The sequence below is a fragment of the Heterodontus francisci genome, chromosome 3 (genome assembly GCF_036365525.1).
Source record: "Heterodontus francisci isolate sHetFra1 chromosome 3, sHetFra1.hap1, whole genome shotgun sequence".
Taxonomy (NCBI): domain Eukaryota; kingdom Metazoa; phylum Chordata; class Chondrichthyes; order Heterodontiformes; family Heterodontidae; genus Heterodontus; species Heterodontus francisci.
The window spans coordinates 27853618-27881201 of NC_090373.1; the positions used below are offsets into that span (position 1 = coordinate 27853618).

The 27584-nt window shown below is 44.2% G+C and overlaps 1 protein-coding gene across 3 annotated transcripts; it reads left to right on the top strand.

The window, feature by feature from the left end:
- Positions 1 to 2415: 2415 nt before the first annotated feature.
- Positions 2416 to 27553, top strand: psen2 (presenilin 2). Of its 3 annotated transcripts, none has more exons than XM_068020340.1 (11): positions 2416 to 2437; positions 6223 to 6408; positions 7715 to 7953; positions 10229 to 10370; positions 13758 to 13825; positions 13918 to 14138; positions 15186 to 15284; positions 17665 to 17742; positions 21071 to 21205; positions 24511 to 24629; positions 25414 to 27553. In XM_068020340.1, the coding sequence occupies exons 2-11, from the start codon at positions 6277 to 6279 to the stop codon at positions 25567 to 25569; spliced, it is 1389 nt and encodes a 462-aa protein (XP_067876441.1). In that variant the 5' UTR covers positions 2416 to 2437; positions 6223 to 6276; the 3' UTR covers positions 25570 to 27553. The 3 variants fall into 3 exon arrangements, with proteins under 3 accessions (XP_067876441.1, XP_067876426.1, XP_067876434.1); XM_068020325.1 differs by lacking the exon at positions 2416 to 2437 and adding an exon at positions 3781 to 3993; XM_068020333.1 differs by lacking the exon at positions 2416 to 2437 and adding an exon at positions 3781 to 3928.
- The last annotated feature ends 31 nt before the right edge of the window (positions 27554 to 27584 follow it).

The following is a 27584-nucleotide window of genomic DNA, read 5'->3' on the forward strand; positions in this document are numbered from 1 at the left end:
TGATTACAACAAAATTCCCAACCAGACCGTGGGAATGGCTACGGATGGATTTATTCATGTACAACGGAAAATCCTAAATAATCGGGATCAATTATTTCTCATGATGGATTGAAGTGAAGTGGTTGTATTCAACAGCAACAGAATCTGTTACCCTGAACTGTGCAGGAGATCTTTGCGACACATGGTATCCCTGATGAAGTCCTGTCAGACAATGGACCACAGTTGGCAAATTAATACTTCACACAATAAAAGGAGGAGTGGGGCTGATTCAAGACCAGAAAGGGGATTTACAAATGGAGACAGAGGGCATAGCTGAGATATTAAATGAATACTTTGCACCTGCCTTTACCAAGAAAGAATATGCAACCCAGGCAATGGTGAAAGAGGAGGGGGTCAGACACTAGAGGGGTTTAAAATTGATAAAGAGAAAGTATTAGATAGGCTGTCTGTACTTAAAGTGGATAAAGCACCAGCGCTGGATGAGATGTATCCAAGGATACTGAGGGAAGTGAGGGTGAAAATCGCAGAGGCACTGGCCATAATTTTTCAGTCTTCCTTAGAATTAGGGGTGGTGTCAGAGGGCTGGAGAATTGCAAATGTTACACCCTTAGAGTCGTAGAGTTATGCAGTACAGAAATAGGCCCTTTGGCCCATTGTGTCTGTGCCAGCCATCAAAAAAGGGTGTAAAGATAAGCCCAGCAACGACAGGCCAGTCAGTTTAACTTTGGGGGTGGGAAAACGTCTAGAAAAAATAATTTGGGACAATACCAATAGTTGCATGGACAAATGCGAGTTGATTAAGGAAAGCCAACATGGATTTCTTAAGGGAAAATCATGTTTAACTAACTTTCTGGAGTGTTTTGAGGAGGTAACAGATGGTTGATGAGGGAAATGCTGTTGATGTGGTGTACATACACTTTCAAAAGGCGTTTGATACAATGCCACACAACAGACTTGTGAGCAAACTTGTAACTCATGGAATAAAAGGGACGATAGCAACATGGATACGAAATTGGCTGAGTGACAGGAAACAAAGAGTAAGTGGTTAATGGATGTTTTTCGGGCTGGAGGAATGTTTGTAGTGGAGATCCCCAGGGATTAGTGTTGGGAACCTTGCTTTTCCTGATATATATTAATGACCTAGACTAGGGCACAATTTCAAAGTTTGCAGATGATAGGAAACTTGGAAGCATTGTGAACTGTGAGGAGGATAATGTCGAACTTCAAAAGGACATAGACAAGTTAGTTGAATGGGCAGACAGGTGGCAGATGAAGTTCAATGCAGAGAAATGTGAGGTGATTCATTTTGGTAGGAAGAACATGGAGAGACAATATAGAATAAAGGGCACAATTCTAAAGGGGTGCAAGAGCAGAGGAATCTAGGTGTATATGTGCATAAGTCATTAAAGGTGGCAGGACAAGTTGACAAAGCAGTTAATAAAGCATACAATATTCTGGGCTTTATTAATAGGGGCATAGAGTACAAGAGCAAGGAAGTTAAGTTGAACTTGTATAAGACACTAGTCCGGACTCAGCTGGAGTATTGCATCCTGTTCTAGGCACCGCACTTGAGGAAAGATGTGAGGGCATTGGAGAGAGTACAGAAAAGATTCACGAGAATGGTTCCAGGGATGAGGAATTTCAGTTATGAAGATAGATTGGAGAGGTTAGGACTGTCTTCCTTGGAAAAGAAGAGGCTGAGAGGTGATTTGATAGAGGTATTCAAAATCATGAGGGGTCTGGACAGAGTAGATAGAGAGAAACTGTTCCCACTCGTGAAAGGATCGAGAACGAGAGGGCACAGATTTAAAGTATTTGGTAAGAGAAGCAAAAGTGACATGAGGAAAAACTTTTTCATACAGCGAATGGTTAAGTTCTGGAATGCACTGCCTGAGAATGTGGTGCAGACAGGTTCAATTGAAGCATTCAAAAGGGAATTCGACAGTTATATGAAAAGGAAGAATGTGCAGGGTTATGGGGAGAAGGCAGGGGAGTGGAACTGAGGGAATTGCTCTTTCAGAGAGACAGTGCTGAGACGATGGGCCGAATGGCCTCCTTCTGCACTGTAACGATTCTGTGACTTTTCAAGAAGATGGGGATTTGAGCATTTCACGAGTTCACCACGATATCGTCAGTCAAACAGCAAAGCCGAAAGAGGAGTAGGAACCATAAATGCATTGTTGAAGAAGAACGAAGATCTTGCAACCGCATTGATTAATTATCGATCTACTTTGTTGTTGTGTGGACTATCACTTTCTGAGCTGTTAATGGGGAGGAAGATAAAAATCCAACTTCCCATTTTGCCTAGAAAACTACTTCCGGGGCTAAACGTCAAACACTACCGTAAAGTCTGAGAGAGAGAAGTACAACAGGAACCAACAAACGTACAATTACAACAAAGGATTTCATGCTAGAAACTTACCTCAGCTAAAGAAAGGTGAGAAGGTATGGATACAAGACCTAGAATGGGAAGGTGTTGTCATCCAAAAGGATGACAATTATCAAAGATCGTATCTAGTATGCACGGCAGAGAGTACTATACAATGAAATAGGAGAAACATTATCCCTATTCCGTAGAAACAACAATCAATCATTTATCTGGACGAACCCCAGATGATAGTCAAGAAATCCAGAGACAACAGGATACTACAAACATTGGTCAAAGCCATCCAAGTCGTCCAAAAAGACTTTGAAGCAAGACTACTGATATTCAGACTCCAATAAGAATATGATCAGGGAGAATTGTGAAGCCTCCTGATAGGCTGAATCTGTGATGGTCAGAGACTTGGGGGGAGATGGGGTAGTATGTAAAGTTAAAATGAATGAATGTATATATGTCAAAAATAGATAGGGACAAAGACTTGGGAGGAGATGTAGTATAAGGGCCTGAAAGGATTAATGTTTGAGGCAGTGAGAGTAAAACCCTCCCACTGTTGTGATGACGAGGTAATAGGCACTTGGGTATTAGACTTGCTGGCTAGGTCGGCTTGTGGAGAGTGTAAATAGTTATATGCAGCCCTATAAAGACTCCCAAGACTTTCATAGACAACACTCGATCTGTGCTACAACAACATACTTCTCTGCCTCTCTACCTCCTTTAAGGCTCCTTAAAACCTTCCTCTCTGGCCAAGATTTTGGTTATCTGACCTAATATCTGGTTTTGTGACTCAGTGTCATACTTAGTTTTATAATGCTCCTGTAAAGCACCTTGGGATGTTTTATTTCGTGAAAGGTGCTATATAAATAAAAGTTGTTGTTGAAACATGGCAGCCAATTTGTGCACAGCAAAGTCCCACAAACAGCAATGATAAGGCTAGACAGATGGTTTGAAGGAAAGTGGGATTATGGAGACAGGTCGAGAGAGAATGGAGAGAATCGAATGGCTGGTTTATGTGTTACAAATTTCGATGACATTTCCAGTATATGCTTATCCAGGATTATTCTGCAAACCATGGAAAAAAAAGCTCCAAGATAAACAGATTTAAAAAAACAAGGGGAAACTGAAGGTGCTAAAGAGACTCACTGAAAGGAAAGTAAGTGAAATTAGTGTTAAAACAATCCTCGATGTGGTATTGTAGAGAACAAATTGAATCGCTTGTTGGTGAATTTGTTTGGGATTCTTCACAACAGCTAGTCTTGTTCATTGTTGCTGGTTTTTATAAAATTTCAGATCCTTTGAGGATTTAAAAAAAATACAGAAATTTGAAAGGAGCTTGAGCCAGATGGGAGGGATCTGAAATGCAAGCAGTGCATTGGAGCTGGGCTGCAATGTTTGCACAGTTGCTGCAAACAGCCATATGATGGGGGTAGTCACACTCTCAGCCAACTAACGTCAAAGTCTCATGAGATGTGGAGCTTGTGGGAAGGAGCTGCTGTGCATTTGTTTTGATCGGATCGGCTGGTTCTGCTTTATCTTCCCCCTTCGGCGGTATGTCTGGCTGTCGCTGATAGATACTTCTGAACATCACAAACCTTCGGTTCCCTTTGGACCAGGCAAGTTACAAAAGGGGAGAGGGTTGGAATGAGGCCTCTGTGCCTGTCGCTGACACTTTAGTCGAGCTTTGATTTTATTGAGCACTCAGTTCCTGGTCTGCGGAGTGAGGCTGAGCAGTGCCCAGGAACTAGAGCAGCTTGTGCGGCAGGGCCAGAGGCTGCAGCAGGGAAGCCTTGTGTTATATAACCCAGGATTTACCCAGGGAAACTACCAGCTATGGGTCCTCATTCTGCGACACTCTGATACTCTGCTGCTTTCATAGAATGAATACAACATATATATTTAACAGGCTGTTATTTTGAGCATTCATCAAATGATTCAGATAACCATACAACGATGCCTCTTTAATAGTAAATGATTAGCAGGTTGGAGGTTAGACTTTCAATGAGGGCTGTAATTATCTTTTTAAAAATAACATTATCTGCACAACAGGCCCCTGAGAGTGAGGTGGGGGTGGTGGAATCAAATATATATTGCAGGGGCGTCGTTACTGTGACAGACTAGTTTTTTTCTGGGTGCCAACCCTTCCAGGATTGCCCTGGAGTGTGCAGGAAGTAAAGATTAATCTCCCGGATACATTCCTGTGAGCAAAACAAACCCAGAAGAAAAATCGTATGGGTGTTCTTAAAAAAAATTCTTTTACATTGGTTGTAAAAATATTGGAGATGGGGGAACAAAAGCAGTTTCACTGACTGTCAAACACCAACTCAGGAGTGGAAGGTCATGTGGTGAAACCTCCAGGAATATGTCCAAGCAGAGTTGCCAACCCCTTTAGGCTAGTTTCAGGAATCCGCTGTTCCAAGATCCCTGCCCTGCGAATCAATCTGTGCTTCAGCACAAGCTCACACTGTGTGTTTAAACTGGAGAGGAGCAAGCTGAGGTGTCACCTTATCATAATGGGCATAGACTAGATAAACATCAACATGTTTAACAGTCACTGATTTGGATACCTGGAGAGACTGGAAAAGCTGGGGTTGTTCTCCTGAGAGCAGAGAAGGTTAAGGGGAGCTTTTAATGCAGGTGTTCAAAATCACAGAGGTTTTGAGAGAGTAAATAAGGAGAAAATCTTTTCACTGGCTGGAAAGTTGTTAACCAGAGGACACAGGTTTAAGATAATTGGCAAAAGAACCGGGAGCAGGGGAGGGGTGGGGGTGCAGTGGGGTTTGGGGGAGTCAAGGAGAATGTTTTTATGCAGTGAGTTGTTATGATCTGGAATGCACTGCCTGAAAGGGTGATGGAAGTAAATTCAATAGTAACATTCAAGAGAATTCAATAAATACTTGAAAAGGAAAAAAACTTGGAGGACTGTGGGGAAAGAACAGGGGAGTGAGACTAATTGGATAGCTCTTTCAAAGAGCCGACACAGGCATGATGGGCTGAATGGCCTCCTTCTGTACTGTAAGATGCTATGATTCCACAACAAAAGGGAATAGCCTGAAACTCAGAGGAGCCAGGGTGTAAAGATGGAACCACTTTACACAGAGCGTGGTGAATGTGCGGACAGGAATGTAAGTGAGTCAGTGCTGGATGATTGCAGCAGCAAATTCAAGAGAGTTGGATAAGCACCCAGAGCAACGTTTGGTAGAGGTATCTCTGTGCTGTCAGACTGCTTGTCCCACATCCATTCATGGATAAACAGTAATGTCCCCCCAGATAAACGTTGGGAAGATCATCATCTTTGGGCCCCAGTCAGAGACTCTGTATTTAGATCACTCACTTCATTACCCCTTTCTGGGGACTGTTTAAACTCCAACCAGACTATTCACAGTATCGGTGTCCTGTTCAACTCCAAACTGAAATTCTGACCACATGACCTCCCAATTAACGAGACTGGCGACTTCCATCTCCTTAACACTGTGGTTACAATACTGTCAGTGGCCCCTTGCGGTTACGCTGCTGATGCTGGCTCCCCGCGGTTATGTTCCTAATGCTGGCTCCTCCCAGTTACATCACTGACGCTGGCTGCTCCTGGGCCCCTCACAGTTACAGTACTGGCTCCCTGTGGTCACAGTACCGATTCCGGCTCGCCATTGCTACATTACTAAATCCAAAGCTTTACTGGTATATTACTAAAAACAAGTCCTTCAGAATGACTTGGGGTGCAACACGGTCGATGGTGGGAAGGGAGTGTACCATGGTCAATGGGGTGTACCAGCTGCTGGAGGTAACATTTGACAGCTGCAGTGTTCTCCACCCATTCACAAACATTGCCTCTGTGTTTTTCACAGTTGCCCAGATAGTGTCTGTGAGATTATCCACTCGTGCTCATAGAAAGCTCGTTCATGATTTCATCAGACAGTGAAGAAGAACTGTACACTGAGAGGACGGCTCTGATGTCAGCCAATGCCTCTGCCACGTCCTCTTACCAGGATAGGGATGGGGCGCCTGGCTCCACCAACGTACAGACTAACCGGGTAAGCACACCAACAGGTCAGGGTGAGCCACCCACTGTGGAGCTGTTGCAAGTATTTGTGCAAGTTAAGGTCTGAAAGCAGGTGGGTGCGTAACATAGAATGACTTACATCATAGAATTACATACATAACAAAATTATATCCATTACATAGAATTACAGACATTACATAGAACTTACAACACAGAAACAGGCCATTCGGCCCAACTGGTCCATGCCCGTGTACATTCTCCACACAAGCCTCCTTCCACACCCTCTTCATCTCACCCTAACAGCATAACTGTCGAAGATATTTTAATAACTCATACGGAGACTTCGAGATTCGTTACTAGGAGTTTATTTGCGTAATATCACGGAGAGCCCGTACAGTCCGCACTGTAAGCAGCACTCTCTCGAACAGTGAAGAGTGCTTACATTTATACACCAAACTAAACAACTTTGCGCTATCAGTTCACATTCCATGACATTTAGCATCCCAGACCCCATCAATTGTCCTTGAGTCTTCCTTTCATCCTTATCAAGCTTGCATTCCTGAGTGCTTCGTGCAATCTGCAGTTACATCAAAGCAGCTGTCGTATACTCTGATAAGAGGGGCCCTACATTCCTTATCAACAGGAATTGACAGCATACATTTCACAAGAGCCCATTGTTCCAAACCACAAAGTGTTACATGATTATACCACAAAGGAACAGATGTCCTTATAATTACAGGAATCACAGGCGTCAGCTAGTCTACTTTAACTATTTCATACCCACTTAGCAAGCATAATGCTTTTGCTTATTTCCCATGATTATTATTTTCTTCCACAATAACCTTCTATTCCTTTCTCTGTCATGTATTTATATAGCTTTCCCTTAAATGTATTCACCACAACTCCTCCCTGTGGTAGCAAGTTCCACATTCTAACCATTCTCTGGGTGATGAGGTTTCTCCTGAATTTCCTATTGGATTTAGTAGTGACTATCTTATATTTATGGCCTCTAGTTTTGGATTCCCCACAAGTGAAAATATTTTCTATACATCTACCCTATCGAACCCCTTTGTAATTTTAAAGACCTCTATTAGGTCACCCCTCAGCCCTCTCTTTTCTAGAGAAAAGAGTCCCAGTCTGTTTAGTCTTTCTTGATAAGCATAACCTCTCAGTTCTGGTATTCTCATAAATCTTTTTTGCACCTCCCTCAGTGCCTCTAAAGCCTTTTGTAATATGGAGACTAGAACTGTGCCTGTACTCCAGGTGTGGTCTAAGCAACATTCTATACAAGTTTTACAAAACTATTACTATCATCCTGTGTTGTTTTGCCTGCACAGCGCCGATTGGCAGCCAGTCGTCCCGCAGATCCTTTGGAGAGGAGTGAAGGTGCAGAGGGCGGGCCTGCGAGCAGAGATGCAGTCGGAGAGGGCGAGGAGGAGGAGGAGGAGGAGGAGCTGATTCTGAAGTATGGGGCGAAGCATGTCATCATGCTCTTTGTGCCCGTCACGCTGTGTATGGCGGTGGTGGTGGTGACGATCAAGTCAGTCAGCTTCTACACGGAGAAGGACGGGCAGCTGTAAGTGTCCCACAAAGCGCCAACTCGGGATTTGAATATTTAAGGATCTCTCTGGCAAACTTTGCACATGTTCATTGTATTTACAGCCCAGAAACAGGCCACTCGGCCCAACTGGTCCATGCTGGTGCTTAGCGCCACACAAGCCTCCTCACACCCTCTTCATTTAACCCTATCAGCATATTCTTCTATTCCTTTCTCCCTCATGTTTATCTAGGTTCCCTTAACATAACATAGAAAATACAGCACAGAACAGGCCCTTCGGCCCACGATGTTGTGCCGATCCTTTGTCCTCTGTCAAGGACAATTTAATCTATACCCCATCATTCTCCTTTATCCATATACCTATCTATTCTATTATACTTCAACCACTCCTTGTGGTAGTGAGTTCCATCTTCTCACCACTCTCTCAGTAAGGAAGTTTATCCTGAATTATATATTGGATTTATTAGTGACTAAATTGTATTTCTGGCTCTGAGTTTTAGACTCCCCCCAACAAGTGGAAACATTTCCTTTACATCTACCCTATCAAACCCCTTCATTATCTTTAAAACCTCTATCAGGTCACCCCTCAGACTTGTCTAGATAAAAGACCCCCAGCCTATTCAGTCATTCCTGATAGGTCTAACCTCTTAGTCCTGGTACCCTACTTGTAATAAATTAAAAGCAAAATACTGCGGATGCTGGAAATCTGAAACAAAAACAAGAAATGCTGGATTCACTCAGCAGGTCTGGCAGCATCTGTGGAAAGAGAAGCAGAGTTAACGTTTCGGGTCAGTGACCCTTCTTCGGAACAGTTCCGAAGAAGGGTCACTGACCCGAAACGTTAACTCTGCTTCTCTTTCCACAGATGCTGCCAGACCTGCTGAGTGAATCCAGCATTTCTTGTTTTTGTACCCTACTTGTAAATTTGTTTCTGCACCTTTTGCAGTGCATCTGTATTATTTTTATTATATGGAGACCAGAACTGAGCACAGTGCTCAAACTGTGGTCTAACCAGGTTTAATACAAGTTTAATTTTTTTAATGACACTGTGGCAACCCAGTGTAATCCTTTTGAATTTGTTACAAAAGGCAAACCTATTTCCCTTGTCAATAGTGATTAAAAGATATTGTGTGAAACACTGTCCGATCATACAGGCTCTATCTGAGGAGAGATTCATGATGAAGTGCAATGATTTTTAAATGTTACCAGCTGCAAGTTCCCTTGAAGATCCCAGCCTGGGGTGAGCCACTGTAATCCTTATAGATTCGATAGAAATGCCAGAGGTTTGGAGATGTACTATTGTAGTAACTCATTGTGTTTAGGTGACTGATCTGGGGGGGGGGGGGGGAGCGGGGTGCGGGGTGGCATTTGGAGGGGGCCGATAACAATTACTAACAATTAGTCCCTACCTATGAATCTAGGTTGGAGTTGGAACCTGATGGGTGGAGAAAGTGGAAGAGTTTCAGGGACCCGAGTGATCCAAGAACAGGTTCTCAAGGCCCCAATAGGACAGATGGAGTCTTGTGGAACAGAGTCCAGGGCATATACAACTGCTCATTTCAAATGGAATCTTTCCTCAGAGCTGAGAGGGACTGTCAGTCTGAACCCTCTCAGGAACAGCTCCAGTTTTAGAGTCTCGCAGTCCTACAAAATTTTGACTGTATAAAAAGATAGTCCCTGCTCCAGAGTCTTTACTGGGAAACTATTCAAGATATTGCGCTTGATACTTCCGAAAGACTCCCTAAATCTGCCATGTATAAGAAGATTGTTCACCCATTTCTTACACAGGTTAACCCTTTCATTACACTTCATCCAGAGGAAGTCTTACTCAATGATTAGCTGATTAATCTGCTGGTGTTAGTAGAAGATAGCACAAGTTTTGCCAGTTTAGATCTTTCATTACAACAACTTACATTTATGTAGCACTTTTAATATCGTAAAACATCTATGAATCTGTAGATATATCTATCATTCTATCACTGCTAGCGAGGCCCTGAGCTTTGGAATTCTCTCCTTAAACCTCTCTACCTCTCTTTCCTTTAAGATGCTCCTGAAAGCCGACCTTTTTACTGTTAAGGTGATATTAGCATAGGTAATAAATAAAACTTGTGTGGCTTGGTGTCGCATTTTGTTTGCTAACGTTCGTGTGAAGCACCTTGAAACGTTTTATTATGTTAAAGGCGCTGTATAAATGCAAGTTGTTGTTATTGCTGCAGGGATACCTGACACCAATTGTAATTACTGTGGATGAATTAAACTCGATTAACTTCTGTTCCCACTTTTTCCTCAACAGAATCTACACCCCATTCACCGAAGATACTGACTCAGTTGGACAACGTATCCTGAACTCCATCCTCAACACATTAATAATGATCAGTGTTATTGTCGTAATGACTATAATTCTTGTCCTTCTTTACAAGTATCGATGTTACAAGGTAGGAATTTTTAATTTAAGTTTATTATACAATTATACATTTGACGAGGAAATAGGTTTATAGCTTTCACTTATATTAAACTTAATTTTAAGAGGCCAGGTCAAAGCAGCCAGCATAATTGGCACCCCATTTACCACCTCCAACATTCACTCCCTCCACCATCAACGCACAGTGGCAGCAGTTTGTACCATTTATAAGATGCACTGCAACAACGCACCAAGGCTCCTTCAACAGCACCATCCAAACCTGCGACCTCTACCACCTAGAAGGACAGGGGCAGCAGGCGCATGGGAACATCACCACCTGCAAATTCCCCTCAAAGTTACACACTATTCTGTCTTGGAAGTATATTGCTATTTCATCATCTCTGGTCAACATCCTGGAACTCCCTTCTTAACAGCACTATGGGTGTACCTACACCATACAGACTGCAAATTTCCAAGAAGGCAGATCACTATCACCTTCTGAAGGGCAATTAGGGATGGGCAGTAGATTCTGGCCTTGCCAGCAATGGCCACATACTATGAAAAAATGAAAAAAAAAATTGTAGGGTGGCGCAGTGGTGAGCACCGGAGCCTCACAGCTCCAGCGACCCGGGTTCAATTCTGGGTACTGCCTGTGTGGAGTTTGCAAGTTCTCCCTGTGACCGCGTGGGTTTCCGCCGGGTGCTCCGGTTTCCTCCCACAGCCAAAGACTTGCAGGTTGATAGGTAAATTGGCCATTATAAATTGCGCCTAGTGTAGGTAGGTGGTAGGAGAATGGTGGGGATGTGGTAGGGAATATGGGATTAATGTAGGATTAGTATAAATGGGTGGTTGTTGGTCGACACAGACTCGGTGGGCCGAAGGGCCTGTTTCAGTGCTGTATCTCTAAATAAAATAAAATAAATAAAATCCAATGTTCCTGCATTCCCAGAGTGGAGTCTCACTAACTGTGAGCAGGAGTTGGAGATAAGGCTTTACCCCCACAGGGCAGGGGTTCTGAACCGGGGTCTGTAAGAAGTTTTTTAGGGGATTTGTCAAAGTTTCTAGCAGCTGTACACGAACAAGCCCACAGAGAAGCTCCTTGGCCAGGTGGAACTTCTCTGCCACTGGGTCATTCTCTTGTCTGGGGATACAACATGTCCACTTCATGGTCTTGTAATTGGAGGACATAATGGAGGCAGTGGCATAGTGATAATGTCACTGAACTAGCAATCTAGAGGCCCAGGCTGATGGACATGGGTTCAAATCCCACTATGACAGCTGGTGGAATTTAAATTCAATTAATTAATAAAAATCTGGAATTGAAAGGCAGACTCAGTAATGGTGCCGCGAAACTACCATCGATTGTGTTAAAAACCCATCTGGTTCACTAATGTCCTTTAGGGAAGGAAATCTGCTGTCCTTACCTGGTCTGGCCTACATGTGATTCCAGACCCACAGCAATGTGGTTGACTCTTAAAATGCCCTCTGAAATGGTCTAGCAAGTCACTCAGTTCAAGGGCAATTAGGAATGGGCAACAAATTCTGGCCTTGCCAGCGACACCCACATTCCATGAAAGAATTAACAAAAAAAAAGCCTGCACATTCGAGGGCGAGTGAAGGGAGAGGAGGACCCGGCAGAGACAGAGAGAACGGGTGGGAGGTGCCCAAGTCTGGCGAGAGGTGCAGCTGCAGTGGCAGCAGCGGCTTGGCTCCTGCTGTCTCTGATACAACATAGCTGCTGCACTGTTAAATACATATGCTCATAACAAATTGCCCAACCATAAATGAAAGGTAGGTGTCAGGAGCTGGCAGCGATTGAAGCTGAACCGAACTGGACTGGGTGGACTGTGAGAGGGTTCGTAATTACATCAGAAATCAGTCACAGAGCCCCTTTCCTTTCCCTTCCTCTGCTCACCTGCTTGGAAAGGTGAGCAAAGGAAAGGTGAATGTGTGTGTTCCTGCCTCATGTGCACACCGATCTCAGCCCCCGGCCTCCCATAGTGCCCACATGAAAGGAAGACCCAGAGCTAGTGGGTAGAAAGCCATGTGGACACGAGGAGCCAGGCTGACTACCGGTGACCTTGTTTAAACATTCAAATGAGCAAAATGTGCAAGCTGATGAAGAGCTTTCAGTGATTGATACCATTCGACACACACTAAATGAATCAGTGGGGGAGCAGGAATGAGGAAGAGTTAAAATAGCAAATAGCAAAAAAGACATAAGGTAGTTGTTTACCTGAATAATACATAAAAAAATGATGCCTACAATCATTTCCTTCTCTCTGTTGCATGAATGAAAATAGTGTTTGGGATTATAAACTATTCACTCCATAATTCTTAGCCCCCACCACCGCCCCCGTCTCCATCCTCACCTCCAACAGTAAGTGTGATGAGCTCGTGGACTTCATTGCCACTTAAGATTGAGACCATCCAATCAGCTGCCTCTGCTGCTTCCCTCCCTTTGCCTAGCAATTATAAAAGTACTTGTGTTACAGGGAGCTCATGGAATTTTTATAACATGGAGGAGGAGGGCGCCTCAGAAGGAAAAAGATTGAAAATTCCTGCTTTTGGGCAAATTCAACCAGCCCATACGCACGGAGTGGAGTCTCGTTAACTGGGAGCAGGAGTCAGAGACAAGGCTGTAACACTATTGGAAAAATCCTATCAGCCTACACTCCGAGAGTGGAATATCACTAATTGGGAGTGGGCATTTAAACTTCAGTGCTATGGGCTGTGCTTTATCTGTGATAGTTTAAACACAGTCCATAATATCATATTATGGGCTGTCATCTATGGCTCAGTGGGTAGCACTCTCGCCTCTGAGTCATAAAGTTCTCCAGGGACTTGAACCCATGTAGGCCTACACTGTAGTGCAGTACTGAGGGAATGATGCTCTGTTGGGGGTGCAGTCTTTCAGATGCAATGTTAAGCTGAGACCCTGTCTTCCCTCTCAGATGGATGTAAAAGTTCCCATGGCACTATTTTGCTGAAGATCAGGGGAGTTCTCCTGTGTGTCCTGGCACATATTTATCCCTCAGTCAACATTACTAAAAACAGATTATCTGGCCCTTATCACATTGCTGTCTGAGGGAGCTTGCTATACACAAATTGGCTGCCACATTTCCTACATTACAACAGTGACTGCACTTCAAAAGTACTTCATTGGCTGCAAAGTGGTTTGGGGTGCTGTGAGGTTGTGAAAGGCACTATAAAAATTCAAGTTCGTTCTAATCTGTTATTGTTCGGTGCTCCATGTACTGGAACCTGTCACAAGACTTAGTGCAGTTGGAAACGGATGTCAAGCTAGTTAGCAAGAATTGAAAAATGTGAGGTTTTTCCTCATCAATTCCCTCCGGGTTCAGTAGCAGATCAAACAAGTGCCCTGAGACTGCTGTCTAACCAGAGTGCTTGTGTTTTCCAGTTTATCCATGGATGGCTGATTCTCTCCTCTCTCCTGTTGCTTTTCCTCTTCACGTACATATACCTAGGGTATGTATTTGAGCTTTTGCTCCCATTCTTCTCCAGCTTTTGCCGCTTGTGATACTTTTCCGTGATTGCAACTGAATTTGTTTCCTGTCTAGTGAAGTGTTTAAGACGTACAATGTGGCCATGGACTACCCGACCCTGATCCTAATCATTTGGAACTTTGGAGCAGTAGGAATGGTTTGCATCCACTGGAAGGGACCCCTGCAGCTCCAGCAGGCTTACCTCATCATGATCAGTGCACTGATGGCCCTGGTCTTCATTAAGTACCTCCCTGAATGGTCCGCCTGGGTCATTCTTGGTGCAATATCCGTTTACGGTACGTATAATCAGGTTGGATAAACAGAGTGGGTTTCCTCCGGGTGCTCCGGTTTCCTCCCACATGCCAAAGACTTGCAGGTTGATAGGTTAATTGGCCATTATAAATTGCCCCTAGTATAGGTAGGTGGTAGGGAAATATAGGGACAGGTGGGGATGTGGTAGGAATATGGGATTAGTGTAGGATTAGTATAAATGGGTGGTTGATGGTCGGCACAGACTCGGTGGGCCGAAGGGCCTGTTTCAGTGCTGTATCTCTAAACTAAACTAAACTAAACTAAACACTTTATCGCTCCGATCAAATACAGGGAAGTCTCAGGGCAGGGTTATTTTACAAACACCAAATGATGGACAGACAGCATGCATAGTAAGGTGCAACATGCATATAAAAATAGTGGAGATTGTGAAGTTATCACAGCTGTGATAATGTCATTCTTTTATTGGTGTTCACCATGCCTCAGTGGGTAGCACTCTCATCTCATGAGTCAGAAGTTCTGGATTCAAGTGCCACTCCAAAGACTTGAGCTGACACTCCCATTCTAGTACTGAGGGAGTGCTGGACTATTGGAGGTGCTGTCTTTCAAATGAGATGTTAAACCGAGGCCCCACCATCTGCCCTCTCGGGCAGGCGGAAACTGTTTCATGGCACTATTTTAAAGAAGGACAGTGGAATTCTCTCCGGTGTCCTGGCCAATATTTATCCCTCTACTAATAACTAAAGAAAAGAACATCACTGTTTCTGTGAGCTTGCTGTGTGCAAATTAACTGCTGCATTTTCTCTATTACAATAGTGACTGCACCTTCAAAATACCTCTGGCTGTGAACGCTTTGGGATGTCCTGTGGTCACACTATAGAAATTCAAGTCTTTATTGTCATTAAATGTCTAGAGAATAGAAATTAAAGCAGGATAGTAGTTAATACCACCATTAAGTTACCAGACAGAGGAATGTCACGTGGCCATATTTTGTGACTGTCACCTACGGCAGTTTTGATTATAGGACTTGAATGCGATTATATTGATGCTTCATTGTATCTGTTTTGCTGCAGATCTTATAGCAGTGCTGTGCCCTAAAGGCCCTTTGAGGATGCTTGTGGAAACTGCACAGGAGAGGAATGAACCAATATTCCCAGCCTTAATATACTCATGTAAGTTCACTTTTTAATTTCATCTTCACACTTCGATGTTTTAAAACTAAACATCACTATTGATTGTAAAGAATGGAAATATCCCCAAATGCGAGAGAATGTGACAAAGGTTCAGTGTAATAGAGATGGTGTTGGGATGTTGGGGTTCAGTGTAATAGAGATGGTTTTTGGGGGATTGGGGTTCAGTGTAATAAAGATGGAGTTGGGATGTTGAGGTTCAGTGTAATAGAGATGGTTTTGGGGGATTGGGGTTCAGTGTAATAGAGATGAAGTTGGGGGATCTTGGGGTTCAGGGTAATAGAGATGGAGTTGGGGGTTGGGGTTCAGGGCAATAGAGATGGCGTTAGGGGTTGGGGTTCAGGGTAATAGAGATGGAGTTGGGGGATCCTGGGGTTCAGGGTAATAGAGATGGAGTTGGGGTTCAGGGTAATAGAGATGGAGTTGGGGTTGGGGTTCAGTGTAATTGAGATGGAGGTGGGGGTTGGGGTTCAGGGTAATAGAGATGGCTTTAGGGGTTGGGGTTCAGTGTAATTGAGATGGTGTTGGGGTTTGGGGTTCAGGGTAATAGAGATGGCTTTAGGGGTTGGGGTTCAGGGTAATAGAGATGATGTTAGGGGTTGGGGTTCAGGGTAATAGAGATGGTGTTAGGGGTTGGGTTCAGGGTAATAGCGATGGAGTTGGTGGTTGGGGTTCAGGGTAACAGAGGTGGAGTTGGGGGAGTGGGGTTCAGGGTAATAGAGATGGTGTTAGGGGTTGGGGTTCAGTGTAATTGAGATGGAGCTGGGGGTTGGGGTTCAGAGTAACAGAGGTGGAGTTGGGGGTTGGGGTTCAGGGTAATAGAGATGGTTTTAGGGGTTGGGGTTCAGCATAATTGAGATGGAGATGGAGGTGGGGGTTGGGGTTCAGGGTAATAGAGATGGTGTTGGGGGATCCTGGGGTTCAGGGTAATAGAGATGGAGTTGGGGGAATCTTGGGGTTCAGGGTAATAGAGATGGAGTTGGGGGAATCTTGGGGTTCAGGGTAATAGAGATGGTGTTAGGGGTTGGGTTCAGGGTAATAGCGATGGAGTTGGTGGTTGGGGTTATAGAGATGGTGTTAGGGGTTGGGGTTCAGGGTAATAGAGATGGTGTTAGGGGTTGGGATTCAGTGTAATAGAGATGGTATTGGGGGTTGGGGTTCAGTGTAATAGAGATGGTATTGGGGGTTGGGGTTCAGTGTAATAGAGATGGTATTGGGGGTTGGGGTTCAGTGTAATAGAGATGGAGGTGGGGTTCAGGGTAATAGAGATGGAGTTGGGGTTCAGGGTAATAGAGATGGAGTTGGGGTTCAGGGTAATAGAGATGGTGTTAGGGGTTGGGGTTCAGAGTAATAGAGATGGTGTTGGGGTTCAGGGTAATAGAGATGGAGTTGGGGTTCAGGGTAATAGAGGTGGAGTTGGGGGATTAGGGTTCAGGGTAATTGAGATGAAGGTGGGGGATTGGGGTTCAGGGTAATAGAGATGTTGGGGGATTGGGGTTCAGTGTAATAGAGATGATTTTGGGGTTCAGGGTAATAGAGATGGAGTTGGGGTTCAGGGTAATAAAGATGGAGTTGAGGTTCAGGGTAATAGAGATGGTGTTGGGGGTTGGGGTTCAGGGTAATAGAGATGGTGTTGGGGGATTAGGGTTCAGGGTAATAGAGATGGTTTTGGGGTTCAGGGTAATAGAGATGGAGTTGGGGTTCAGGGTAATAAAGATGGAGTTAAGGTTCAGGGTAATAGAGATGGTGTTGGGGTTCAGGGTAATAGAGAGATGGTGTTAGGGGTTGGGGTTCAGGGTAATAGAGATGGTGTTGGGGTTCAGGGTAATAGAGATGGAGTTGGGGGTTGGGCTTCAGGGTAATAGCGATGGAGTTGGGGGTTGGGGTTCAGGGTAATAGAGGTGGAGTTGGGGGATTGGGGTTCAGGGCAATAGAGATGGAGTTGGGGGTTGAGGTTCAGTGAAATAGAGATGGAGTTGGGGTATTGGGGTTCAGGGTAATAGAGATGGTGTTGGAGGTTGGGGTACAGATGAATGAAAATGACAGCTGCAGAGAAAAGTGACAGAGTGCTCATTAGGAGTTTCAATTACTGATGTCAACACCAGTACTTTGATTTCACCATTTGGCTGGATGTTATACGTCCACTGGCTTCCTATTTGCTTGTACATCGAAGGCTGGTTCTGTGAAATGGCTCCCCCGAGACGTAACGTGTCCGAGATTTCTGAGATTCTCTGCTTGGGAGCGCCGGATCACAGACCCACCCTGTAGAATCTGGAATACTTATGGAAAACGAGCGCAAGTCAAACTTCTCTTGATCGGAATAAGTGAACACTCTGCCCTGACCAGTTCATTTTCTCTGCAGCTACCATGGTTTGGTTGGTGACGATGGCAAAGCGAGATGTGAGCACTGAGGAGCCACTGAACAACACCTGTAATGCAGGTTGGTGTAAGATGGGTATTGGAGGAATCGTAATAAGGCACTTTAACATCTTAGAAACTAGTAGGTGGACTACTTGTTGAGTGCAGCTACCAGACTCTTGTATCAGGTTATTTCAATCACCACATTCTAGTCATAGGTTAGCATGGAATCCTAGCAGCACAGAGAGAGGCCATTCAGCCACCCTGCTTGTGCTGGCTCTTTGATTGAGCTATCCCTAATTGCCCTTGAGAAGGTAGTGGTGATCCATCTTGAACTACTGCAGTCTGTGTGTTGAAGGTGCTCCCACAGTGCTGGTGTAGGAGGCCATTTAGTTAGATCATGGCCAAGCTGAACCTTAACTCCATTTACCCGCCTTGGTTCCTTAACCCTTACCGAACAAAAATCTATCAATCTCCGTTTTACATTTTCAGTTGCCCCCACCTTCCCGCCCCGCCTTAGTCTCATCATCCATTTAAGGGGGAGAGAGCCTGATTTCCTCTACCCCGTGTGTGAAGACGTGCATCCTGACATCACCCCTGCACGGCCGAGCTCTAATTTTAAGGTTATGCGCCCTTGTTCTGGTCTCTTCCTCCAGAGGAAATAGCTTTTCTTTATCTACCTTATGAACACCTTTAATCATCTTAAAACACCTCAATCAGGACACCCCTTAATCTTATCAACATAGGAGAAATACAAATCTTTGTTTTCAACCTTTCCTCATAATTTAACCCTTTTAGTTATCATGGTGAATCAGTGCTGCACCCCCTCCAAGGCCAGTATACCCTTCTCTGGTGCAGTGCCCAGAACTGAAAGTAGTGCATTAAGTGGAGGTATAACCAAAGTCCCTGTACAGCTGTAACATAACTTTCATCCCTTTGTATTCCAGCCCCCTTGAGATGAGTCTCACTTCCTCACTCTTTCTTCATAGCCTTTCAATTTTTTTTTGTATTTCCATCTTTTCGACTTGGACAAATAACCATTCCTTCATTGTTGCTGTGTCAAAATCCTGGAACTCCCTACCTAACAGCACTGTAGGAGTACCTGTACCACATGGACTGCAACAAGATGGTTCACCACCACTTTCTCAAGGGGCAACTTAGGGATAGGCAATAAATGCCAGCCTTGCCAGTGATGCCCACACCCCGACCATAGGAAGGCGGGGCACTGCGAGGATGGATGTGTCGGGAGGCTAATGGTAGGAGTGTGGGAGCCAGGAGTTTGAGGCAAGTGGATCATACAAGACAAAAACTAAGGCATAGCATATTGCAAAGGCAGGCTGGAAGATTGGGAAACTTGTAAAGATCAACAAAGGGTTACTAAAAAAGTAATAAAAAGAGCCAAGGTAAATTATGAAAGAAAACTAGTGCAATATATAAAACCGGATAGCAAAAGCTTCTATAAGTATATATAAGGGAAGAGAGTAGCTAAAGTGAATGTTGGTCCCTTGGAGGATGAGACTGGGGAGTTAATAGAGGGGAACACAGAAATGGCAGAGACACTAAATCAGTATTTTGCCTCAGTTTTCATGGTGGAGGACACTAGTACCATCCCAATAGTAACAGGTAATGCAGAGGTTATAGAAAGGGAGGAACTTAGAACAATCATCATCACTAGGAAAAAAGTACTGAGCAAACTATTGGGATTGAAGGCAGACAAGTCCCCAGGGCCTGATGGCCTACATCCTAGGGTCTTAAAGGAAGTGGCAGCGGAGATAGTGGATCCATTGGTTATAATATTGCAAAATTCCCTGGATGCGGGAAAGGTTCCAGTGGATTGGAAAAAAAGCTAATATAACACCCTTATTCAAAAAGGGAGGGAGGCAGAAAGTAGGAAACTATAGACCAGTTAGTTTAACATCTGTCGTTGTGAAATTGTTTGAATCCATTATTAAGGAAGTAATAACAGGACATTTAGAAAGTCAAAACGCAATCCATCAGAGTCAGCATGGTTTTATGAAGGGTAAATCGTGTTTGACGAATTTGCTAGAGTTCTTCGAAGCTGTAACAAGCAAAGTGGATAATGGGGATCCTGTAGATGTAGTATATCTGGACTTCCAGAAGGCATTTGATAAGGTGCCGCACAAAAGGTTAATACACAAGGTAAGATCACATGGGGTTAGGGGCAATTTATTAGCTTGGATAGAGGATTGGCTAACCAACTGAAAACAGAGAGTCGGGATAAATGGATCCTTTTCTGGTTGGCAAGATGTAACTAGTGGGGTGCCACAGGGTTCGGTCCTCAGGTCCCAACTATTTACAATCTATATTAGTGACTTGGATGCAGGGATAGAAGGTACTATAGCCAAATTTGCAGATGACACTAAAATAGGTGGGATAGTAAGTTGCAATAAAGAAATAAGAAATTTACAAATGGATAGGTTAGGTGAATGGGCGAAAATTTGGCAGATGGAGTTTAACGTGGATAAGTGTGAGGCTATCCATTTTGGTTGGAAGAATAGAAAGGCAAATTATCTAAATGGAGAAAAGCTTCAGAGTGCTTCGGTGCGGAGGGATCTGGGTGTCCTCGTGCATGAATCGGTATGTAGGTACAGCAGGTAATCAGGAAGGCAAATGGAATTTTGGCATTTATTGCTAAAGGAATAGAATATAAAAGTAGGGAAGTGTTGCTGCAACTGTACAAGGCATTGGTGAGACCGCACCTGGAGTATTGCGTACAGTTTTGGTCCCCTTGAGGAGTGGTGTAGTTGCATTGGAGGCAGTTCAGAGGAGGTTCACTAGATTGATTCCAGAGATGAGGGGTTTGTCTTATGAAGAGAGATTGAGCAGTTTAGGCCTTTACTCTCTCTCGAGTTTAGAAGAATGAGAGGAGATCTAATGGAGGTATATAAGATGATTAAGGGGATTGACAAAGTAGACGTAGAGAGGATGTTTCCTCTTGTGGGGAAATCTAGAATGAGAGGTCATAGTTTTAGGATAAGGGGTAGCAGATTTAAAACAGAGATGAGGAGAAATTACTTCTCTCTAAGGGTTGAGAGTCTGTGGAATTCACTACCCCAGAGTGTGGTGGATGCTGGGACATTGAGTAAATTTAAGGAGGAGATAGACAGATTTTTAATTAGTAAAGGGTTGAAGGTTATGGAGAACGGACAGGAAAGTGGAGTTGAGGCCGAGATGAGATCAGCCATAATCGTATTGAATGGCGGAGTAGACTCGAGGGGCTGAATTGCCTACTCCTGCTCCTAGTTCTTATGTTCTTTTCATATGATGAAACCTCCAGGGAAATGTACGGCCAAAGTTGGCAATCCGTCTTACTTTTTTTAAATTGGAATTTTTAGCTGACATTCTTTCAATTGGGTTAGGTGCTGACGTCCTCCTGCTTTTCTGTCTAGAGAATTATCCTGATGTGGAGATTGAGGCAAATCACCAACCTGCCCGAGCACCGGATGATGTCGCTGTTTTGCCTCAGACCCAAATCGAAGGGGTGCGCCAGTCAGCTGCTGGGGTAGAGGAATTAGAGGAGGAAAGTATGTGACCGTGTACTGCTCATTTATCCATTCTCGCCCCCCCGCACCCACTCCACCGCACTTCACCCCACTATTGGCGGCTATGCTTCCAGCCGTTTGGGCACCACCTTCTGAAATTCCCTCCCCAACACCTCTCCACCTCCCTTCCCTTCTTTTAAGACCCTCCATAAAATCCATCTTTTTGACCAACCTCTTGGTCATCCCTCCTAATATCACCTCATTTGGTGTCAATTACTATCTGATTAGGCTCCTGTGAAGCACCTTGGGACAGGTTTTTACATTAAAGGTGCTATAGAAATGCAAGTTCTTGTCTAGCAAAATCACCACTTGACTCATTTGATGGTACTGTCACCATTGAATCAGAAGGGTGTCTTTTGGGTGAGATGTTAAACCGAAGTTGGACATAACAGATCTTCCTGTTCCCCCCCACCTCTTCCCAACTGGCATTAGTGGAAAAATGACAGGGGAGTTATCCTGATATCCTAGCCAACATCCCTCCCTTAAACAGCTTGGTATCAATCAGATGTTAAAGCCAGAACTGACTCCAAAGTATAGCAGATTGGACCCTGATTGCAGACTTGGAGCTACATTTACACCATACCAAGTTCAGCAAAACGACTTCGCATTGATACAGTTGGTGTGTATGTAGCCCCCCACGCCAGCTGAGATATAATTGCCATGACAGTTCCTCACCTCACTATGTGCTTTTAAAAAGCATTTTTACCCTCTTAAGAATATAAACATTGTCATGCTAGGTCCCCACCTGCCAAGAATGAAGCACATTAATTTTGTCATGAACATTGATTTTAAACTGTTAATGGAGCAAGGAAATGACTTGTTAAACAGATCAGCGATGGCTGGAAAAGACATTTGCATATTAATAGACAGTGCTTGTGTAGACAAAGGACCATTCCCTGACACATTAAACCCACAATGGATGTTGATCACCGGACAGTGAGGGGGTGGGGAAGCGCATTCCAGGGCCTGCTGGGGTGATGCAATCCACAGGAGCTAGGACTGGTTGGACCAGCTGGTCACAAGACTAACTGGCTGTTCTGGGTCTTTTGAACTAGCCACAGAGTTTGAACTGAGAAAGATTGTTTGCTCCTGGACTGAGAAAATCTCCTGCCTGCTCCCATCTCTTTCTCACAAGCCTCTGAATCCACTGCAGACACATGAACCGAGAGAAAAGTCTCTTACAGCAAACAAGGTTTATGAAGAATACTGGGCCCCAACGAAAAGCAAGATCTACCTACAGTCAAGGACTCTACAATGAGCTCGAAGAACTGTAACGAGAACTCTTCAGATATTGCCTCAAATTCTTCCACTTTATTTTTCTTCTGCTCTTTTCTGTCTCTATTTACATGTATATATTGCGCGTCCTGCATCCATAGGCGTCAACCGAATTAGAGTTTAAGTTCAAGTTTAATAAATTTCAACTTTTCTTCTTTAAACCCAAGAAAACCTGTTTGTACTGGTATCTTTGCCTTATAATTCGCCTCATCAGACCCCTTTCCAATCCTGAGTGGTGTGAAACAGGGCTGTGTTCTCGCACCTACACTGTTTGGGAACTTCTTCTCCCTGCTGCTCTCACATGCGTTCAAGTCTTCAGAAGAAGGAATTTTCCTCCACACAAGATCAAGTGGCATGTTGTTCAACCTTGCTCGTCTAAAAGCGAAGATCAAAGTACGGAAAGTCCTCATCAGGGAACTCCTCTTTGCTGACGATGCTGCATTAACATCTCACACTGAAGAGTGTCCACAGAGACTCATCGACAGGTTTGCGGCTGCCTGCAATGATTTTGGCCTAACCATCAGCCTCAAGAAAACGAACATCATGGGACAGGACGTCAGAAATGCCCCATCCATCAATATCGGCGACCACACTCTGGAAGTGGTTCAAGAGTTCACCTACCTAGGCTCAACTATCAGTAACCTGTCTCTCGATGCAGAATTAAACAAGCGCATGGGAAAGGCTTCCTCTGCTATGTCCAGACTGGCCGAGAGTGTGGGAAAATGGCGCACTGACACAGAACACAAAAGTCCAAGTGTATCAAGCCTGTGTCATCAGTACCTTGCTCTACGGCAGCGAGGCCTGGACAACGTACGTCAGCCAAGAGCGACGTCTCAATTCATTCCATCTTCGCTGCCTTCGGAGAATCCTTGGCATCAGGTGGCAGGACCGTATCTCCAACACAGAAGTCCTCGAGGCGGCCAACATCCCCAGCATATACACCCTACTAAGCCAGCGGCGCCTGAGATGGCTTGGCCATGTGAGCCGCATGGAAAATGGCAGGATCCCCAAGGACACATTGTACAGCGAGCTCGTCACTGGTACCAGACCCAACAGCTGTCCATGTCTCCGCTTTAAAGACGTCTGCAAACGCGACATGAAGTCCTGTGACATTGATCACAAGTCGTGGGAGTCAGTTGCCGGTGATCGCCAGAGCTGGCGGGCAACCATAAAGGAGGGGCTAAAGCGTGGCGAGTCGAAGAGACTTAGAAGTTGGAACGAAAAAAGACAGAAGCGCAAGGAGAGAGCCAACTGTGTAACAGCCCCGACCACCAATTTTATCTGCAGCACCTGTGGAAGAGTCGGTCACTCTAGAATTGGCCTTTATAGCCACTCCAGGCTCTGCTTCACAAACCACTGACCACCTCCAGGCGCTTACCCATTGTCTCTCGAGGCAAGAAGGCCAAAGAATTGGAAGGCGGTGAACAAGGCTTCACCAAGGGGGAGCTAAAAACAATGTTTAAAAATAAAACCCTGTTATTGTAAAGCCAGGTGAAGGCCGAGAGGGATCCCTAGACACCTTTCTCACCTGGTCGTAACAACATAAATACCCCAATGAAGTTTCATCTCACGTTGTAGTCAGTCTTACATAGGATATACAGCATGGAAATTGGCCGAACTGATCCCTGCCGGAATTTATGCTCCACACGAGCCTCCTCCCATCCTTCTTCATCTCATCTTATCAGCACATACTTCTATTCCTTTCTCCCTCGTGTTTATCCAGCTTCCCTTCAAATGCATTTATTTATTTGCCTCAGCTACTCCACGTTTTAGCAGCTTTCACATTCTCCCCACTATCTGGGTAAAGATGCTTCTCCTGAATTTCCGAGTAGATTTATTAGGGACTATCTTTTGTTTATGGCCCCTAGTTTTAGACTTCCCCCACAAGTGGAAACGTCTACCCTATCAAATCCCTTCATAATTTTAGACCTCTATCAGGTCAGCCCTCAGCATTTGCTTTTCTAGAGAAAAAAAGCCTCAATCAGTTATCATCCATGTGAATCTATTCACAGAGGGCGTGAAGCTTGGCTTGGGAGACTTCATCTTCTACAGTGTCCTGGTGGGCAAGGCTGCAGCGGGTGCCAGCGGAGACTGGAACACTACCTTGGCCTGTTTCATCGCTATTCTGATCGTAAGTTGAAAGGATTGATTCTGACATTTGCCAACCCTCCAGGAACTAAGGATTAATTCCCAGGGGAGGCAGCTGTGAGCAAAAAACCTGGGAGTAAAATCAATGGGGCTGTTAAAAAGTCATATTTTTAGTTGAACACTTACTGGTTATAAAAACATTGGACTTGGGGGGGGGGGGGGGGGGGGGGTGGAAAAAGTCTGATAACAGTCAAGAATCATTCACTCGCGTAACAAAGTCTGTTCAGGTTTTGATTGGTGGTGTGTCGCGAGGACGGATGCTGGGTGACCAATGGTGGGCGTGGGGTGGTTGAAGGCTCATGTGATGACACCTCCAGGAGTATGGGGCGGCACAGTGGCGCAGTGGTTAGCACCGCAGCCTCACAGCTCCAGGAACCCGGGTTCGATTCTGGGTCCTGCCTGTGTGGAGTTTGCAAGTTCTCCCTGTGTCTGCGTGGGTTTTCTCCGGGTGCTCTGGTTTCCTCCCACAAGCCAAAAGACTTGCAGGTTGGTAGGTAAATTGGCCATTATAAATTGTCACTAGAATAGGTAAGTGGTAGGGAAATACAGGGGCAGGTGGGGATGTTTGGTAGGAATATGGGATTAGTGTAGGATTAGTATAAATGGGTGGTTGATGGTCGGCACAGACTCGGTGGGCCGAAGGGCCTGTTTCAGTGCTGTATATCTAATCTAATCATGTCCTAGCGGAGCTGGCAGTCCTGTATTTCATCCTTTTAAGTACATCGGCAGCAACAAAGTCATGCCTCTTCTCTCTTTGCTTTCGACAGGGATTGTGCCTCACCCTCTTGCTGCTGGCCGTGTTTAAGAAAGCCTTGCCTGCACTCCCCATCTCCATCACCTTTGGTCTGGTGTTCTACTTCTCTACTGACAACCTGGTGCGGCCTTTCATGGACACCCTTGCTTTTCACCAGTTTTATATTTAGGAAGCAAGGAGTCCTCGATTAAAAGCCTGCGTTGTTTGGACTGATGCTGGCTTGGGGAAACCCGAGCACTGCTATTACATTGTGAGCTTCAAAAGAAGAAAAAAATCATTTATATATTCATAATTTAATGATGAAAATGTTAACCATTTTGAGTCTGACAAGCAAATTGTAAGCTTGCATTTTGCAAAGTGTCTTTCTAGAAATGAAGTATAAAAGTAGGTTTATGAGTAACTTAAAAATCCACATTTAGTTAGAAGCTACCCACCCCACGTGCATCGAGAGTTTAGTTTTTGGGATGTAAACATGCAGCTGGAAACGTGAAGTAATGGAGGAAGAAAACTAGAGAAGGGTGGATAGAATGAGAAAGGTGGTGTAATGTACAGGGAGTTTTAGATGAAAAATACAAAAGCTATGTTTCTATTTTGTGTCAATGAGGAATTTCAGGTTTTTGATCCCTTTAAGGTGGAGGAAAGATGTTGGTGGAACAAGGAATTTGAGGTGAAGTGAGGAGTTTACTATCCCAGCATTGATTGATCACATTTTGAGAATGAGTATGAAGGTAAAAGATACACTTTCAGTTTATGTAAACTATATAACGTTGCAGGACTATTGCTGCACAGTTATGTGAAGGAAAAGATGGTCGAGGAGAGCGTTCTGCAAGGATCATTTCATTTGTCTGATTGTTTTAAAGAACTATAAAACAAATGTTTGTCACTGGAACTGTGATAATGCGATCACCCACTGGACAATTTGCATCAAACCGCAAACACTTTGTACAAGGAAGTGCTTTGTATCCAACAATCTCACCTAAACTTTACCTCAGGTTTTTGTACAGTTTTAGCAAGTAAAATAGAATTGCACATTTATCTCAGTTAGTACTGTCATTTGTCATCTATAAAATATTTTACTAAATACATTGTACAAAGTGTAGCCTTTTTAAAATGCTACTGTATGGGGTAACTTTGCAATATCCTGCTCCTTGTGTGGAGCCTCAACTAATTGAGGCATGGGTCTGGGGTAGGGCTACGACATTACTCGGCCAATGGTGCAATTCAGACTCCTGTCTGGTGATGCATCACACCAGGCGTGAAGCATTACAGAATTAACCCTTGATGTCAAAGGTTAAAGAGAGAGAAAAATGATGTTGGTAATTCATGTAAAAGTATCCTGATAACTGGAACATACTGGAGTTTGAAAAATCATCTGCACAGCTCAAAGAATAACGAAAAGGGCAGAAGCAGGTTCCAGTGGCAGAAGGATCATTAATCAGTAGACAGATTTAAGAACATTGGCAAAAGAGCCTTTTTTTGAGTGAGTTGTGATGGAAGCAAATTCAACAGTAACTTTCCAAAGGGAATTTGATAAATACTTGAAGGGCAAATTTTGCAGGGCTTTGAGGAAAAAGCAAGGGAGTGAGACTAATTGAATAATTTCGCCAAAGAGCTGGCACAGGCACGATGGGCCAAGTGACCACATTCTGTGCTATATCATTCTAAATATTCATAATATAACATTTACAGAAACCTGGTCAACAGCTAAAATCTATTATTCAGTAACCTTCTGAAATTGCACTTGTTCCCTGTTACTCCAACATGATTCAGCACTCGAGTCTGCAGGCTTGAGAGCATCTACCTGATCTGTCCTGTGTGTGCAATAGTTGTATCTGACCACTCATTTCTACTGTGTACAGAATTTGACTCGTTATTGATTGCCAGTGTTTTGGACCTGTAGATGCAGAAACAAACTCTGATCAAGTTTTTAAACAGGAGGCTGATTTTGCCCTGCCTCAGGTTAGGATGCAGCAGGGTAAATTATAAATAACCTTAGGTGAAGCAAAATGACCCAGTGTTTTAGGGAAAAGTAGCATATTTATTATTAATAAATGAACAAGTTGAACTTTCTGAATTAAGTGAGTCCACTGTTGCTGTACAGGCTCATCTGCTGCCTGAGAAATAAAGTTGTCTTCTGGCCTCATCTCACCAAATGTAAACAGTTCTCTTACTTAAAGATCGGAG